General features: G+C 33.9%; 1 protein-coding gene across 1 annotated transcript; it reads left to right on the forward strand.

The window, feature by feature from the left end:
• Positions 1 to 14,013: 14,013 nt before the first annotated feature.
• Positions 14,014 to 19,968, forward strand: LOC132067439 (uncharacterized). Its single transcript, XM_059460669.1, has 3 exons — positions 14,014 to 14,269; positions 17,010 to 17,318; positions 18,663 to 19,968. Exons 1-3 carry the CDS (start codon positions 14,039 to 14,041, stop codon positions 18,777 to 18,779), a joined length of 657 nt encoding a protein of 218 aa, XP_059316652.1. The 5' UTR covers positions 14,014 to 14,038; the 3' UTR covers positions 18,780 to 19,968.
• The last annotated feature ends 5 nt before the right edge of the window (positions 19,969 to 19,973 follow it).

The following is a 19,973-nucleotide window of genomic DNA, read 5'->3' on the forward strand; positions in this document are numbered from 1 at the left end:
TATTTTTAAAGACTTGTGTAACCCATACTTCAAAAGTTTTCTATAGATCTTCTAATAAATTTGGTAGTTGGGGCTTTTAATGTTGAAAACAAAAAATAGAAAGCCAAAATTGAATGAATACCTTGAGAGATAATAGTCAAAATACCCCCCAACGTTTGACCAAAATGCCAACTACACACCTAACCTTTGCGTTGGACCTATTACCCCCCTGAAATTTTTTTTTCAGTATTAAAATGCCCCTTTTTGTGATGTGGACAAGAGCGTGAATACACCGCTCGGTGGCGCGTTATAGCCTTTAAAAAAGAGCATGTGACGTGTTTTGGAGCGCCAACTGGACTGCCACGTAGATGCCATGTAGATTAATTTGAACTCCCTCCATTTTTACACCCAAACTACTACTTCATCTTCTTCTTCACCCATTTAATACCCATCTCCATTTTTTGTCAAAAAAAACAAACGACTCCATAACTTCAACCACTCCAATCGTTATACCTCTAAAAATCAACACCTTAATCGCTCCAATCGTTGGAAAGAGGTTCGTTAGCTAGGTTTATTTCTCATTTATTTCTCTTTAAATTTTCGTTCATGTGAAATTTATTGTTTTAAATTTCTTGAGTGATTCTTGCTCATATTTAGTCATTTTTCATTTCTTAGGGTTTGTTATGGAAAAAATTGACCTTGGTCGATTGTGTATGGATGAGAGTGATCTCATGCTTAGAACCGTGGTCCAATGTCAACACGGGAATTTGTTGCAAATGCAAACTTCTTGGTCTAAAAACAACCCCCCGGAAGAAGATACTGGTCTTGTCCTATTATGGTGTATGGTCTTGCTCCCATTTTTTGATTTATTGAAAAATTAAATTTGTAAAATTATGCTCGTTTTGCTATTTTTCGTGCTCAAAATGCAAGTTTTTTCGGGAGGGACAGAGATGAAGTTGATCCAAGATCAAAATTTATCCTCCCAAAATTGGTTAACAAAATTAGAGATTTAGAGAAGGAATTGGTGCAATATCGGAGTTTGAAGATGGAATTGGATGAGATCACTACTAACGATAATAATTCGGTTAGTGTTGACATGGGTTTGGTCGAGGTTGATGGACCAAAAAAAGAAGACACAAGGAAGACTAAAGGGGGTAGGTTCCATAGGAATTTCATTTTTTGTTTTGTTGTTTGTGTTGTTGTTGTGTTCATAAGTTTTGTATTCCGTAGTGGCAATTCAAACAATGGAAAAATCAAATTGCCATAGATAGTGGTAGTGGTGGTAGTGTCTCGGCTATGTTATGTTTTGTTTGCCTTTTGTTATGGCAAATTTTCTAACATATACATCTATTTTATCATGTATGAATGAAGAAGTTTGATGTTAAGGTGTTTTGAAGTATTTATCCGAAATTAAAATTAAAATCAAAATCACATCCACATAACATTAATCATTGTCTTAATCAAAATAGTAGCATACATGGACATGTTAAACATAGACAATTGAATAATAGAGAATCTACTAATCAATATTTATGATCTCTATCTCTTTTTAAATACATGAAATCCTATGCCATCTCCACACTCACATTTACACACCCAAATCTCTAGTGTGTCTCCCTCTTTCAAACCTTTTGAATCTATAAATGCCTTCTTCTCGCAGCATAAACGAGCATTTTTCCCAATTCGAACGTCATCTTGTGAACGGTGTCATCTTGATACTTTAACACGGCATGCGTTGTTGTCGTTGGAAAAATGTCATGATGTTCATGTGGAAGTATCTTCAATGAACAAAAAGAAAGTTTACATCGTCGGTTTTCACGTAAATCAAATAATAATAACAAATATAAAAAAACTTACAAAATCATCGGCTTGCACGTAAGAACGAAGAACTTTTCACAAAAGCTAGCATCTTCTTTTGGTATGATGTAGATGTTATATGTTGTTGTGTTTGTTGTGCTGCAAACTGTGCACTAGTTGTTGTGTTTGTTGTGTTATATATATGGTTTCAACATTTTTTTGCACGGATTGCCTTCGTTTGGGGTGGTCTTTAAATTTGCCACTCAAATTTGTGGTCTTTAAATTTTGCCCTTCATGTTGTGGTCTTTAAATTTTTGCCCTTCATATTTGTGGTCTTTAAATTTTGCAAGGCGAGGACTAAGGGTATGCCGGATCCGGCATACAATCTTTAAGAAAAAGTTAAAGTTATGCCGGATCCAGAAAGGTACGCCTCAAGGCAAAATCTTGCCCCTCCCAGGACTTTTAGTTAAACATAACTAAAGTCTACTTGGAAGCTGGCACAGCCTAAAACACAACTTTGCCTTATAAGGCAAACTTTTTTTTTGGTTGAAATCTGTCGACGGTTGCTAATCTACATTGTATTGCCGGCCCAAGTGTGAATTTGTATGCGGGATGGACATTTGGTTCCATGTAACTTCGCTGTACCCCCGTCGGCATACGGTTGTGAAGGAATTAGCAAGTTATGCGGACCGGCATACTTATGCCTTATGGGCGGACTTGACGAAGTATGCCGATTCCGTATAACTTTGATAATTTCTTCATAAGTTTACGGATCCGGCATAAAAATTTTGCCCATTAACAGTATGCCCCCATCGGCATAAACTTGTTGCGATTTACCAAACTTACGCCGACGCGGGGCATACTTATGCCTTATGGGCAAACTTTGCCTCGAAGCATATATATGTATTTTTTCAAGCATATATACCAAAGTTACATGGAAAAGTATTATGCTACAACCAAATGTCCATCCCGGATACAAATTCACACTTTTGTCGGGCAATACAAGGTAGATTAGCAACTCGTTGATGACTTCAACGAAAAAAAGTTTGCCTCATAAGGCAAAGTTTAAATTTATATGCCGCCTCACGTACTTTTAGTTATGTTTAACTAAAAACGCGGAGAAGCGTATACTTTGCCTTGAGAAATGAGACTTTTAGTTATCTTGATCCGGATAATCTTTAACTTTTTAAAAGATTGTATCTGGATGCGCATACACCCCTAGTCCCCTTGCAAAAATTTAAAGACCACAAATATGAAGGGCAAAATTTAAAGACCACAAATATGAAGGGCAAAATTTAAAGACCACAAATTTGAGTGGCAAAATTTAAAGACCACCCCAAACGAAGGGCAATCCGTGCAAAAATGCATTTAATGGTCCTTGACCATGTTGGATTTAGTGCCATTTAATGGTCCTTGACCGTATCGTATTTAGTGCCTTTAATCGTCTTTGTTGACCATATTAAATTCATGCCGTTCTTTGAATTTGTACACGTTTAACATATGTCAATTTGAAATGGAATTGGAACACGTTAAGCACTTATGTCTTTGTAGTGTTGTTTTGATTAAACGAACAAGACAAAATACTAAAATGTTGTTTTGATTAAACGAACAAGACAAAGTACTAATATGTTGTTTTGATTAAACGAACAAGACAAAATACTAAAATGTCAATCCATAAATGTGTACATTGAAGAGCTGAGGGACATTTTCATCATAATTATATTTTCCATGGTCGCTCGGGATTGTGAGCAGTGCTTTCTTGGCTTGGGTTTTTGATTTACCTCTACCTTTTGTCATTTTCTCCTCGTATCTCTTGTAGTTTCCTGGTTGTGATTGCTTCATTGCCTCTCCATTTCGGGGCTTACTATTTGCACTTGGCTTGTAGCCAATGTCACATGTGTGCTTCTTTGATCTGATTCGTCACCTTTAACTTACTAGTTGACACAATCCTTTCGTCGTTGACATGCCAGTCGTTCAATTCACGCAAATTATACCAAGGAGTTAGTAATGGAAACAACACATAAAATAACACTTAGTAATGGAAACAACACATAAAAGAACACTTGTGTATTAAGGCACTCACATTAAGCGTTTTGAACCCGTTTTACGCCGGAAAACACCCGTTCCCATTACTACAGGCCTTTTATATGGTGCACTAGTGCCACTTCCTCTTCCTCTTTTAGCGATTAGGTGGTGCACTAGTTGCTTTCAATGAGAACATGAAGCATGAACTTCGAGCCGCTGCCCGAGATTATTTCCTCTTGCTTGGGCGGTTTTCTAGTCTTCCTCTTGGCCTCTTTTCAACGGTACTAGTTTTGTTGGTGGTTTCTTTGGTCTCCCCATGACCTTGCTTGAAGATGGTGGTTGTGATGTGTTGGCCTTCCATTGCTAGAGCTTTCGGTTCTCGTCCATGCCGCTTCTTGAGTCTTTTTGGACACCTTCTCTTGTGGCCTCTGTGTGCGATTCTTACAAGTCGGCCATTCAGCTCTTGGCATCTTCCCGAGACTTTGGAATTTCACCGCCTCCTTCCTTACGGTCTTTTGAGGCTTACTGTGCATGCTTTTTATGTACGGGTGGAGCCACGCTGGCGGTAGAGACAGCCACATTTCCGTATTTGTAGTAGGTTGAAGAACATGCTCATATGTTCTTATGTAAGTCTCTTTGCTATAGCAATGGTCAATGTAGCCAAGTGGATCATACCTTTTATTGAATTGCAGCTAAAGCATGTGCACATGGGATGCCTTTTTAGGCGCCACACCCCTTTACCGTGACCGCCTTTTAGAAATATCCACGGTGTGTTGATATAGTCCTTCCCCATTTCAAAAACCGGCAACTCCATTAAACTCAATGTTACATTGCATTGAAAGTGTAGCATTTTCCCTCTAACACCTTCGTACACGTTGGAGAGTAGTTACATTTCCAAGTGTTTACAAACTCCCTTAATGTTCCAATCCTTGCCATCATTTTCACCCTAATCTCCTCAAGCATTGTTATTATAGTTTTGTGCCTACTTCGCTAGCCAATAAACAAACAAATATATTGTTATCTACAAAACGGTTGTCAAAACGGGGGAGCAACAAGAAGGTAAATATGCATTACTCATACATGGCATAATGGCGATCCAAGCATTAAAACACTCGGCCATATTGTTATCTACGAAATCTACTTTTACATTAGTGTTGAAGTAGACCTTACACCAATAATTTATGTTGTAATACATCGTTTGTCCATCATTTTCGTTGGACCAAGCAACTTCATCCGCTCAATATTTCTCCTTAGTTGAGACTCGAAGGTCTTTTGGCAATTCTCCAAAACTCCGTCTTCTTTGTAGCCCTCTCCGCCTTTGCTAAAGTTAGCTAAGATGTGCCTAGCACACTTTCGTGTTCAACAAAGGAGGTAAAAGATCTTGAATAGCAACAAATAGTCCCCTGAAATAGTAGTGATTAGTATAGATGAAAACACATGACTTTTCATGAAAAAAAAATTGCAACAAATCTCTAGTGTACATACCTTCGCATATCTGTTATCAATGTTAAATGTGTCCCATCTCCAAGTGCCAAATCTTCCTTCAAAATTCTGATAAACCAAGTCCAAGTGCTCTTGTTTTCATACTCCACTGCGCGCATGCCGAGGCAACATTTGGTTATTACCATCTCTACACACCTACTAACAATCGGCCCTTCTACAAACCCCTTTCGTAAAAACAACCATCTAAACCAATACATTTTCTACGGTCTTTAAATGCTTTCTTCAAAGCATCAAAACAGATATAAAAGCTCGAAAAACGATTTTACTATCGCATTTGGTTCAGCAAGTTTAACTACACAAGTGGAACCGAGATTAGTCCTTAACAATTCATCCCTGTAGTCAAGGATTTTTCCAAACTCCCGAATATGATCTCCCATGATTTCTTTCGATTTCTTTCTTGCTCTTCTAGCGTGGTCTTACCAACATGAAGATTAAACTTTGTCCTAATTAGCTCTTGCAATCGAACAACTTTAATGTTTGGTCGCTCGGTTATTCTCTTTCTATAAGTCTCGACAATAAACTTGGCATTACACAAGTAGTTTCTAGTTTGGAGGCAAGTATGCTTTGGAATGTAAGTTTTAATTTGGAAATCATCCGTGGTTTTATCAAGCCTAGCATACAATAACCATGGACAACCATCCTTGCACCTCACCCTAACCCGTAGGCTCATTCACCCACTTTTCTACTTTAACCCTTTCTATGATATTTTATTCTTCTCTCCTAAACTCATCAACATCTTTAAAGACCATACCCAATTGCCATACAACTTTCTTGGCGGTGGGGTCATGAATGATTTTGTTCTTATCATTCTTCCTTCTAAACCTTTGTCTTCTTGCATTTACCCCACCGTATTCAATGTCCTCTTCATCATCCCAACCTCATCCTCATCTATTTCAAAGCTATCATCAACGGAACTATCAATGTAAGGTTCATCACCTCCTAACCTACCCTCAAGACTAACCTTACCTATTCTAGTTTCATCAAATCCTAGATCCACACAATTGCCTGACTCCGCTAACCTCTTCACTGTCGAGTGTTTGCCCTCTCACTTCTTTTTCCTCTCGAAATTCAATCCTCCTTTCGGCCCTCAACTCTCTTACCTCATCACCATCACTTGCATATTCATCCTCACCTTCCCCTTCTATGTCATCTACATTGTTCCGCTATCATCGCTGAGAAATCAAGAACCTCCATCTAAGGAATCGATCCAAATCGGACCTACATCTTTAAGATCTTCATGAACAAACAGGTGTAGAAGAGGAAGGTCCTGCTGTATTTCGGCGAGAGAGTATCGGACAAGGAAAAGAGGAATGGGGTGTTGTTTCTTCGGGAGCAACGACGGTGTAGGATAGGTAGGAGGTGTTTTTTCCGGAATGTAGAAAAATTTGAAGTAAAAGAAAAGAGAATGGGGTGGTGTGTTTTCATTTGAGTAGAAAAGGACAAGGTGCATTAGGACAATTTAAGGGCTCCTCAACAACCCTTTCATTACTACATCTTTCATCGCCCCCTATGTCATGACCTTTATTAAAAAGGAACAAGATTCCTCCCTATCCTCGTGACTAACATATTCTAATAAAGGTGGGTCAACAAGCGCTTCATCAACCACGTGCTTGACAAAACCTCCACGGTGTCACCATCATTCAAACCGACCTCATATTTAAAATAACCTCATCACTATCAACATCTACCAAAATGCCACAACGAGGTGGCTTAATACCGAATGTGCAAGTAGTTGTGTATCCTAATTCTTTAATAAAGTCTCTCAACTCAAAAAAAGACAACATATCAACATCGACATTGAATATATCGAACTTCCCCACCTTCATATATTGGCTCCCCATTATTTAAGTGTAACACACCTCCATGGTACCATCTTAAGGTTACATACACAAAATCGGCCATGTACTACCTAAATACAAAATAAAAAAACAAAGAATACCAAGTAATTCAACTTAATGTCAAACGGAATCAAAAAAATGATAATAATATGCACGAATCGAAAACCCTAGACTACATCGTTTTTTGAAAAAAAAAATCAAACAATATGCACAATATGATAATAAATGTGCTGATTACAGTTAGGGAACTATGAAAATTTGTTTTTTATAGTCCGTATTTCAAACAATATGCACAAAATCCTAGTATCATTTTTGAAAGAAAAAAAAAAAAATGTAAGGAAACTAACCTTTGGGATGGTGCTACGTTTTTGTGAAGAAGAGAATATGTACGTGAGAAAATGAAAACAAAGATTGGGGTTGAAAATGGTGTTTATCGTGAAATTTGGGATGGCTGCTACGTTTTTGTGAAGAAGAGAATTGGGATGGTGTTTAATTTAGGGCTACGGGTCGGGTTGCGGGTCAAAAAAGGGGCTGAAATTAAATATGTGACACGTGGGCCGTGCGCGTGTAGACAAGCGTTTAATAATTGGGGGTTGGCATATTGGATCGCCACATCGACAAAAAAAGGGGCATTTTAATACTGAAAAAATAATTTCAGGGGGGTAATAGGTCCAACGCAAAGGTTAGGTGTGTAGTTGGCATTTTGGTCAAACGTTGGGGGGTATTTTGACTATTATCCCAATACCTTGAAGCGTAAATAAATTCAGTATCCTTAAAAGAAATATTGTGCACATATTTAGGGGGTAAATTTCACATATCGTCACACAACTTTGATTTTTTTTTTCCACCAAAGTCACTTAACTATGTTTTCTAACACAATAGTCACAAAACTTTGCCTTTACTGACACAAAAGTCACAATTGCTGAAAAAAGGAATTAAATATTTCTACCTCTAATTAAATCATGAAACGGAAGGAAAGTAAATTTTAACATTCCCCCTCAAACTCAAGTTGGTGTATCCAATTTGAGTTTGAAGACCTGATTCTTCTCCTTCTTGAAAGCCGTGTAAAATTATCTTTTAACTTCATCTTCACTGGACAATTGTGATGGTTTTCACTTTTCATCAATGAAGATTTATGGAGCGCATTCAAAAATATATTGATGCTTGACATGGTTCAAAATAGGTATGGACAAAATTTGTATGAATTAAAAAAAGTATTGGTTAAAAATTGGTATTGATTAAAAATTGGAGCCTTGTGCGTTGAGAGTGGACACGGATTAAAATTATTGGAGCCCGGTGCGTTGAAAGTGAGCACGGATAAAAAATGAGTCTGCGTTAAAAATAAAAGTAAGGGTTAAAATTTGTTTAAAATAGCCCCGCGTTAAAAATAAATGCAATGGTTAAAATTGGGTTGAAAATTGGTTAAAAGTGGTTGAAAGTCGTTCTTCAATAAAATCACAAATCCATTGAGATGAATGAATTTGGCTCTGATACCACTAATATAGAATAAATAAAAACTATAGAGAAAATTGAAGAGAGAATAAGCATTAAAAATAAAAGCCTACTTCTATTGATTCTAGAGAAATAAAGAATAAAATGTTATTATTTACATGAAAAAATAAAAGCATACATCTCTATTTATAGAAAATAAAGAGAATAAAATAAAAGTTTCTTTTAAAATATATTACAAATTACTAAAAGGAACTAAATATTCTATAATTAATGTGGTAACTAGATTTAGAAATGGAAAAGACTAAATATTCTAGAATATTCCTAGCAAAAAAAACAAGGGTAATTTAAATATATTTTCATACCACTAAAATCATGATGCAAAGATTTGGGATTTGAAGGAAACAAATCGGAAATCATGGTTAATCTCATGGGAGAATATCAAATAAAAAATAAAAAAAGATCTAGTGTAATTATAATTTTAAGCATAGTTTCTTTTTTCCTCCAAGCAAAATACCGGAAGAAGTTCTTTATGGGGTTTCTTTAACAACCCATAAACAAACTAATACTCCCTCTACTAAACACCGAACACGGGTTCTACAGAAAATTTCTTTGCATTGTGCGTTAGCAAGACGGTGTGACTTGGTCTCATTGCGTATAACACACACTGCTGAGATATTTTCTACAGAACTTTTAACACATTTTCTTTAGAGATAGTTTGGCATATTATTTAGTTTTCCACAGACTTCTCAAAGGATAGAAACAAATAAATTACATCAAATTTTCAAACACTAATCATCCAACTATTCTAAAACTGCAACATACAAAAGTCACATATGCTGGAAAATCCAACTTCCGATGGGTGATAAGATTTCACTATTTTATTTATTTTTAACTTTTACTATTTTATTTATTTTTAGTCTAATATATACAAATTTAATTAAAAAATCCAACCCGATTCATTCCAAAACTCATATCTCACCGATAATAATCTTTTATTCTTTTTTCCTTTAAAAAAAATAGGTCTAATAAATACAAATTCAATTAAAAAGAATCGATCTAACCCAAGCCAAACAAAATTCATATGCAAAATTAAAATATTCTTATTCATATTTAGAGTTTTTCTTTATACGTAGCATACCATATGTTATATATGAAGAGAGAATAACTAAATTGTATTGATTCTTGAATTGTTTCTTCAATGAAAAATAAAAGCCTTTATCTCTATATATAGAAACAAAGAGAATAAAATAAAAGGAAATATATTATTTTCCTTATAGATACTAAATTAAAAGGAAACTAAATATTCTATAATTAATGTAGATTATGTAGTATCTAGACTTAGAAGGAAACTAAATATTCTAGAATATACCTACCAAAAAAGGAAGTAAATATTTCTACCACTAATTAAATCATGAAGCGGAAGGAAAGTAAATTTTAACATTCCCCTCAAACTCAAGTTGGTGTATCCAATTTGAGTTTGAAGACCTGATTCTTCTCCTTCTTCTTAAAAGCCGTGTAAAATTATCTTTTAACTTCACCTTTACTGGACAATTGTGATGGTTTTCACCTTTCATCAATGAAAATTTGTGGAGTGCATTCAAAGATATATTGATGCTTGACATGGTTCAAAATAGGTATGGATTAAAACAAGTATTGGTTAAAAATTGGTATTAATTAAAAATTGAAGCCCGGTGCATTGAGAGTGGACACGGGTTAAAATTATTGGAGCCCGGTACGTTAAAAGTGAGCACAGGTTAAAAATAAGCCCTGCGTTAAAAATAAAAACAAGGGTTGAAATTGATTTAAAGCAGTCCCGCGTTAAAAATGAATGCAATGGTTAAAATTGGGTTGAAAATTGGTTAAAAGTGGTTGAAGGTCGTTCTTCTTCAATGAAATCACAGAACCATCGAGATGAATGAATCTGGCTCTGATACCACTGATATGGAATAAATAAAAACTAGAGAGAAAATTGAAGAGAGAATAAACTAAAACTCTTTGTATTGATTCTTGAATTGTTTCTTGCATGAAAAATAAAAGCCTACATCTCTATTTATAGAGAAATAAAGAGAATAAAATAAAAGGAAATATATTATTTTCCTTATAGATACTAAACTAAAAGGAAACTAAATATTCTATAATTAATGTAGTAACTAGACTTAAAAGGAAACTAAATATTCTAGAATATTCCTAGCAAAAAAGGAAGTAAATATTTCTACTACTAATTAAATCATGAAGCGGAAGGAAAGTAAATTTTAATAATATACCCCCACTAGCACTAACTAATTTGTAATATCTTGTGTTATGTCAATTTCCAAAATTATACAATATTTGTCTTATCCAACTTTGACATAAATGGAGAGAAAATGAGCCACATCATAACCACAAAACTTGTGGTCCATGGATCATGAGGAGTCACTTGTTAGTAATATGTTTTACAAGACTTTTCGACTAAACAAACCAATACTCCCTCTACTAAACACCCAACACGGGTTCTGTAGAAAATTCTCTTCATTGTGCGTTAGTAAGACGATGTGACTTGGTCTCATTACGTATAACCCTTACTTCTCCTTCTTGAAAGCCGTGTAAAATTATCTTTTAACTTCATCTTCACTGGACAATTGTGATGGTTTTCACTTTTCATCAATGAAGATTTGTGGAGCGCATTCAAAGATATATTGATGCTTGACATGGTTCAAAATAGGTATGGATAAAATTTGTATGGATTAAAACAAGTATTGATTAAAAATTGATATTGATTAAAACTTGGAGCCTAGTGCTTTGAGAGTGGACACGGATTAAAATTATTGGAGCTCGGTGCGTTAAAAGTGAGCACGGGTCAAAAACAAGCCCTGCGTTAAAAAGAAAAGTAAGGGTTAAAATTGGTTTAAAATAGCCCCGTGTTAAAAATAAATGCAATGGTTAAAATTGGGTTGAAAATTGGTTAAAAGTGATTGAAATCGTTCCATTCTGAATGAATTTGGCTCTGATACCACTAATATAAAATAAATAAAACTGTAGAGAAAATTGAAGAGAGAATAAATTAAAACTCTTTGTATTGATTCTTGAATTATTTCTTGCATGAAAAATAAACGCCTACATCTCTACTTATAGATAAATAAAGAGAATAAAATAAAAGGAAATATATTATTTTCCTTATAGATACTAAACTAAAAGGAAACTAAATATTCTATAATTAATGTAGTTATTAGAAGGAAACTAAATATTCTTATTCCTAGCAAAAAGGAAGTAAAATTTCAACCACTAAAAATCAGCCTAAACAGGAGTCATTGTCATATGTTCTAACACTTTGAAGGGAAGACTAAATAAACTAATGCTCTCTCTACTAAACACCTAAATATTTTCTCCAAAGCAAGAACTTGGTCTCATACGTATTAGATATTTTCTACACAACTTTTAACACATTTTCTTTAGAGATAGTTTGGCATATTATTTAGTTTTCCACAGACATCTGAAAGGATAGAAACAAAGAAATTACATCAAATTTCTAGACACTAATCATTCAACTATTCCAAAACTGCAACATACAAGATTATGCTAATTGTGTGGGGTTCTATTACTAAAACAAATACATAATTATTGTTTCTTTTAAGGTGCCTATCTATTAGATTTTGACAATTAGTAGGCAGTGGTGACAATTATACTTTCATGGATCAGTTCTTTACAGCTAACAACTGTGCTATTCTTGGCCCATCAATATACTTTTCCACACAACTTTTCAAAGAAAGAAAGCATCTCTTGACTAAGTCAAGTGAGAAACACAAATGATCAATAAAGACATATGATGTAACTCCATTTCCTTCTCTGTCTACTAAGAGTATGTAAGAGAACTAACTCTTCCTTATTTCTAAAAAAACAAGGGTAATTTATGACTATATATTTTCATCTAGAGAGTTCAAAATCATGATGCAAAGATTTGGGATTTGAGTCACATTTGCGGAACAAATCAGAAATCATGGTTAATCTCATAGGACCGTGGGAGTATCAAATTAAAAATAAAAAGATCTAGTGTAATTATAATTTTAAGCATAGTTTCTTTTTTCCTCCAAGCAAAATACCGGAAGAAGTTCTTTATGGGGTTTCTTTAACAACTCATGTTAACTTCTCTTCTTTGTTTTTTTCTCTTAATTTCTTCTTCAGTAAAAAGGGTGATAATTTCAATGACATTTTTAGAAAGGTTACTCTTACCTAAAAGTGACTACTTATTAGAAGGTGGAAGAAAAGAAAACAAGAAAAAGAATGGAGAAGACAAACGAAGGGGACGGGAAAGGGGTTATAGAAAGTTTTTTTCTTTTTTCTTCTGTCTTAAAAGTCTTTTTCCTTTTTCTATTTCATTTTGTTTGATTGTTAATTTACAGGTGTCACACATTAATTGACCCATCTTTTATATTGACGTGCTTCATAATCACGCGCTGCATTTTGGGCAAAGATGGTAACTGAGGTGTTCAATAGACACATTATTTATGGTGTTGAAGTGTTCAATAGGAACTAGTTATAGTTGAGGTGCAAAAATAAAAAATTCAATTAAGTTTAAGGGGTATCTATGTATTTGGCCAAAAAAAAAAAAAATACACGGAGAAGTTGTGAAAAATTACATTTAATATATATATATATATATATATATATATATATATATATATATATATATATATATATATATATATATATAATTGTGTGTGCGAGACGTAATGCACAGAGATGAATACAAAATTATAATGGGAATTTGGAGAAAATATATACGATCTTAAGAACGAACTTTAAATGTTAATAATGAAAATTTGGACAAAAAATATTCATATTAGGAAGTGCTCTCGTAGCCTTTACATCTTTAATTTGCCTCTGAGCAAATGTATGGAATTAAGGAACCATCCCTAATTATTTTTACGCCTCAATAGGATTAGTAAGGTAAGGCCTAACCTCCTTGCTTGTACTTTCCTTTGCGTTTATCTTTTATTATATAAATAAAAAAGCTAGCCCTAGACACCTCGCCTAGTGGATTTGTTTTAAAAAAAATCCCTAATTATTTTTGTGCACTTTGTAACTATTCATTTGGAACAATGTCTATTAAAAGTAATCAACATTTTGTTACATCTCTTTTAATTTGTTTATTTGAACATATATCAATTTCATAATTCTCATTATCAAATACCCATGCCAATAAAACCTTCACAAGATCAATTCCATCAATCATTTGCTATCCACTTTATGCCTTCACAAGATTAATATCTCTTTTAAATTTTGAACTTTAATCTTAAATTGTACTAACAGATGTTTTTTTTTTTTTTTTTGGGTTTAAAAGTGCAATAGATTCAATCACCGTACAGGACTTATAATAGGCCACAAAAAGTGGAAGAGGAATTCTTGAGATCTAAATAGATATAATACAAACTACAGGGAAGAAAAAAGAGATCGCACGATCAACCTCCATGGATTCTCCATTTTCGCGGGCAATACTTGTATGCATCATCATCTCCTCCATATTCCTTTCAGTTTCTTCATCTCCAAACACGTCCTTAGGGATCGATGCGGAAGAAAGAGATGAAAGCATAGTAGGGCGTAGACATTTGATGAGCTTCAAAGAAATGCCTATTGGTACAAATATCACTTACGATTGTTCTCCTTCTGGTCCTTGTGTTCCTTGTACTTACTCCGAAAAGGTCAAACTCTTATTCCTTGAGAATTCATGATTATTTCAGTTTTCAGTATCAATTAGCTAGGAAGAAGTCAAATTTTGCTTGATAGAAAAATAACCTAAATATAGCAATTTAAAAAAATAAAAAAAATAATAGAGCAATGAAAACACTGGATTATATAAATAGAACAATGAAAACACTGGTTTTCTCTTGATGTATAGATAAGTACTAAGAATTCTAAAATATTATGTTGATGTGAATAATACATAAATTAAACAGCATTGAATTGTACATTTTTATCGCCACAGTAGCAATCAACTACAACTCGGTTCCAAAACTAGCTAGGTTAGAAATTGAAATTTTGCTTGTTAGAAAAACATTACTTAAATAGAACAAATGCAAACAGTGGTTTTATATAAATTGACACTGGTATATGATCAACTAGCTAGGAAGAACGTAAGTTTTGCTTGTTAGAAAAAAAAAATTGCCTAAATAGAGCAAATGAAAACAGTGGATTTATAAAATTGACACTGACAAGTTCGGAACCGAGTAGTAAGTTGATTGATATCCTGTGATAACAAAATGCATAATGCAGTGCGGTTTAATTGTAGTATTATTTGCGATCAACAGAGTATTATAGAACTCTTAGTACTTACCTGGATTTATAAAATTGACACTGACAAGTTCGAAACCGAGTAGTAGTTGATTGATATCCTGTGATAACAAAATGCATAATGCAGTGCGGTTTAATTGTAGTATTATGTGCGATCAACAGAGTATTATAGAACTCCTAGTACTTAACTAGACATTATTGCTACTGTTGTGAGTTACTCATAACAAATTTCTTGTGTTAAATTTTCTGTGTAGAAAGTTGTACGTATTGATATTCTAAGATAAAATACAGATAAGATGTCAATTTCCTATCTCCTGACTACAACATATATGTTATTTAGTTTGATAACAGAATATTAAGTGAGATATCTTAATAAGATGAAAGCATATTAGACTCCTATTGGTACAAATATCACTTATGATTGTTCTCCTTCCGGTCCTTGTGTTCCTTGTACTTACTCCAAAAAGGTTTTCTCTTTTTCCTTTTCGAATTGATAATTGATGACTTTTTTAATTTTGATTTGATGCAGCTGTATATTGAGTTAGCTGAGGCGTGTTTGTTTGTAGAGTACTTATATGATCAATTAGCTAGGAAGAACTATTTTGCTTGATGGAGAAAATATGCCTAAATAGAGCAAATGAAAACAGTGTATTTGTATAGATTGATTCTGACAAGTTTGGAACCGAGTTGTAGTTGATTGATATCCTGTTGTGATAAATGAGTAATGCAGTGCTGTTTAATTGTAATATTATTTGCGCTCAACAGAAGTATTTTAGAATTCTTAGTACTCATAACAAGTTTCTTGTGTTAATTTTCTGTGTAGAAAGTTTTCTGTATTGATAATTGATGACTTTTTTAGTATTGATTTTAATGCATCCATCTCTGAGTTAGTTGAGGCATGTTTGTTTGTAGAGTACTTATATGATCAATTAGCTAGGAAGAATACAAACTTTGCCTAATAGAAAATACGTACCTAAATAGAGTAAATGAAAACAGTGGTTTTTTATATATTGATACTGACAAGTTTGGAACCGAGTTGTAGTTGATTGATATCCAGTGGTGATAAAATGAATAATGCAGTGCTGTTTAATTTATGTATTATTCGCGATCAACAGAATATTTTAGAATTCTTATTGCTCATAACAAGTTTCTTGTGTAATTTTCTGTGTAGAAAGTTGTATGCAATTATAATTGATGACTTCTTTAGTTTTGATTTTGATGCATCTATCTCTGAGTTAGCTGAAGCGTGTTTGTTTGTAGAGTACTTATATGATCAATTAGCTAGGAAGCATACAAATTTTGCTTGATAGAAAATATGTGCCTAAATAGAGTAAATGAAAACAAGTGGATTTTTATAAATTGACACTGACAAGTTTGGAAGTGAATTGTAGTTGATCGATACCGTGCTGATAAAATGCACAATACAGTGCTGTTTAATTTATGTATTATTCGCGATCAACAGAATATTTTAGAATTCTTAGTGCTTATAACAAGTTTCTTGTGTTAATTTTCTCTGTAGAAAGATGTCTATATTGATAATTGATCACTATTTTAGTTTTGACTTTAATGCATCTATATTTTGAGTTAGCTCAGGCATGTTTGTTTGTTTGTAGAGTTATAGGATCTACTAAGCTAGGAAGAATTCAAATTTTGCTTGTTAGAAAAGATATACCTAAATAGAGCAAGTGAAAACAGTGGATTTATAAATTGACATTGACTAGTTTGGAACCGAGGTGTAGTTGATTGATACTGTGGCAATAAAATGCACAATTTAGTGTTTTTTAACTGTAGTATTGTTTGCGATCAACAGAGTAGTGAGTTACTCATAACAAATATCTTGTGTTAAATTTTCCGTGTAAAAGTTGTATGTATTGATATTCTAAGATAAAATGCAGATTAAATCTTAATCTCCTATCTCATGACTACGACATAAATGTTACCATTTAGTTTGGCAACAGAAGTGAGATAGTTAGCTATCAAATTATTTGGAAGTAAACTGGAAAACTTATTGAACTGTATACGGTGAAGGAGACTGGCAATTGGTTATTGTCTCGAGTAATCAAAAATGAATCAGAGTGATGTTAAGATACTGCTTTTTAATTGTATTTTTTAGGTTAGATTTGTGATCTTTCCCTTTGTTCTTTCATGTAGAAGGATGAAAAGTATAGGTGCAGTGAAACTGGGTATCGTATCCCTTTCAAATGTATAGAGATTAAAGCTAGTTCAAAGGAAGTGAAGAGCAGTAAAGGAAATAAGAACCGCTCTGCTCTAGAGGAGACTTATGCTGCAGTAAGACCACATGTCATGAAGCATAATGAACAAGATCTTACCGCCTCGGTAAGACAAAGAAATTTGCGGGATGATTCATCGACATCAAAGAGTGGAACGCATACGTATATAACGTATAGGAGCTGTGTACTTTCAGTAAATGAAGAGAAGCTGTCAGTACTCGGCTTTGAGGTAACTATATGCTTTTTCTGCTTTACAAAAATGTCTTGTGGTAATTCATTGAACTTACGTTCTGCAACCAGTGACTTTGGAGGTCTGGAAGGTTCTAACATTTTAGGCATGGAGATTTGTTCTCCGTTTCTTCCAATATAGTTTCTGGTTTTAGTGTTCAGAGTTCATTTTACTGCTAGCCAAAAGGACGCATGAAATAGGATTTATTGAATGATGTGAGAACCATATACCAGAATCTCATTTTGATAAAGTGTGTCAGGAAAAGAAGTAAGCACTGAAGTTTCAAGAAGGAAGAAGTAAGCACTGTGTCGTTTTGAAGTGCTACAATGTAAAGAAATATCTGAAAATCAAACTAGTGTTTGATAGTGAAAGTTGTTGAGGTACTTTGAAAAAAAAAAAAAAGGGTGCAAGTTATTGAGGTATAGAGAAGTAATAGACACTTTATTTTGTTATTGATAACCACTCAAGTTACTTGAAGGACTTTGAAAGGAAGAAAAGGAGACTTTAAGCATTTCCTCTCTAAACGTGCAAAAAAAAAAAAAAAAAAAAAAAAAAAAAAACCTAGGAAAAACCCTGGGTGAGCTAATGGGGAGAAATGGTTAAATATCTATATTTGAAAAATGGAGAGAATATTATGCGGACTTACTTCCCTAATTCTTGTTGAGTTCCTCTTGGATTGTCATGTGTGGTCAAGAGATAAATCTAGGTTGAATTTCTGTATTCTAAGAGATCCTATTATTTTCCGCTTCCAATTGAGAGTTACTCGATACTCATGCTGGTGGGAGATAGCACATACCAGGTGGAATAGTTGAGATGCGCAAGCTAGCCCAGATATCAACGTATCAATGAAAAAATGATATGGACCATTTTACTGACTTGCCTTAGAAGTATTGGCTGCTCTGATAGTGCATAGGGATAAACAAGTTGGGCGGTGTTATTCCTTTTGAATATGGAAATTCTTTAGGCATAGTCAACCTAATTGGAAGATATTATCATTCTTTCATGGACCTTAACGTAGTTTTTTTTTTGACAAGTATTAACATAGCATTTGACGTGGCGGGAATTCCGTTCTTATATCCTTCTTCACGAGCGAACAAACTGAAATTGGAAGACTTGCAAAGTTGGATAATTCACAAAAAATTCAGTATAAGCATCAGAAGAACAAATCTGGGACCCACACTTGTGTTTAAAATAGATCCGTTATACTTGTGGAATAGCTCTGTAAAAAAGCCTCAAGGCTTGACTGAAGAATGAGCTTTCTCTGATTCTGTAAATATGTTGGAATGAATTGAGAATATATCTAGTTCTTATTCGGAGTGGTTTAATCGGATCTGCATCATGTAGGTGATTATGCTGGGCTTGCTGATCGTCAGTGGTTCAACAATATTCTTCAAAAAAAGGCGAGCTGCTTCTGTACCTGGTGGTGGACTAGTCAGACTTCCGACTAAATCTCGATTCTGACTAAAAATCTGTACGTTTGCAGCTTAGGATTCTTTCTTTATCATTTTATTTGTTTGCTCGGAGGTTGCGATCCCAATTGATTTGTTGTTAAACTTGTTGAATGCGTGTAAAGTGTTGTAATTCATTCTATCATCTTAAATTTAGAAGAAAATAGAGATTTTGTAGTTCATTCCAGCTATCTTCATCTCTACTATGTCACGATGAAGAGCAACTCTGGACTGAGTAGAAGGTGATCATATCCTGTTGTACTGTATATTTGCTTGAACCTTTCAAATAGTCCACAGGATTCTTAGTCTACAACTCTTCTTTCTATTTTTCTGTATGGTTGGTTCAAAATTAGAATTTTCAGAATCATCGTGTTTTGCCTGTATATTTATACTCTTGTTTTGAACGAGAAATGTATACAAGTTTAAGACAAGGATTTTTACATTTACGGAGAGTAGAACCGTCTTAGCACCTAAATTCACTTTAGCACAATCCATATGCTTGAAGTTTAAACATAGTAGTACGCTACTGAAGGTATCAATAGATGAAATGATTATGCACCAACATCACGCATCTGATTTGCTAATTTTCTTCACAGATTGGCCATTCTCGGTCTTTCTTGGAGCTTTAGGATTGGAAAACACATGTTTACACTATCTGAAATGTATCATTAACTAGAAGCATGATGGTCTGACATTATTTGAAGCTCTTGATTAGGTGTAAAGTTTACACCATTGGTTGGAGCTTTATAAAATTCTCAAATACATTTCAGTAGCATATTCTGAATTGAAGGGGAAAAAAGGAAAAAAAGAAAAAAGAAAAAAAAAAAAGGCACGTGTTTACTCTATCTGAAATTTATTTTCAACTGAATAAGCGCGTTTAAAATCTTTTCAAGTAATCAACATCATTTGAAACTTTTGATTAAGGTTTACCCCATGCTTTGGAGATTCTCCAAAATTCCAAATACATTTCTGTAACATCTCAAGGATTCAAAAGAACGCATTTTCACTATCTGAAATTTATCTTTAATTAACTTGAGAAACGTGTACACAAACTTTTTGAGTCTTCACATTATTTGAAACTTTTGGTTGGATCTAAAGTTTACACCATGGTTTTCTCCATAACAGAGGCAGAAACCAATTGGGAGGTCCATGTATCTAAAATGACTAGACAAAGTATACAAACGCACGTCTCAAACTAGTTCTTCAT

The sequence above is a fragment of the Lycium ferocissimum genome, chromosome 8 (assembly GCF_029784015.1).
Source record: "Lycium ferocissimum isolate CSIRO_LF1 chromosome 8, AGI_CSIRO_Lferr_CH_V1, whole genome shotgun sequence".
In the NCBI taxonomy this organism is placed as follows: Eukaryota; Viridiplantae; Streptophyta; class Magnoliopsida; order Solanales; family Solanaceae; genus Lycium; species Lycium ferocissimum.

What these genes read in the sequence shown, in the direction of transcription:
- LOC132067439 (XM_059460669.1), top strand. Translation starts at nt 14,039, where the DNA reads ATGGATTCTCCATTTTCGCGGGCAATACTTGTATGCATCATCATCTCC. An exon ending in CTTGTACTTACTCCGAAAAG is followed by an intron (nt 14,270 to 17,009) that starts GTCAAACTCTTA and finishes TCTTTCATGTAG; the next exon opens with AAGGATGAAAAGTATAGGTG. An exon ending in TGTCAGTACTCGGCTTTGAG is followed by an intron (nt 17,319 to 18,662) that starts GTAACTATATGC and finishes TGCATCATGTAG; the next exon opens with GTGATTATGCTGGGCTTGCT.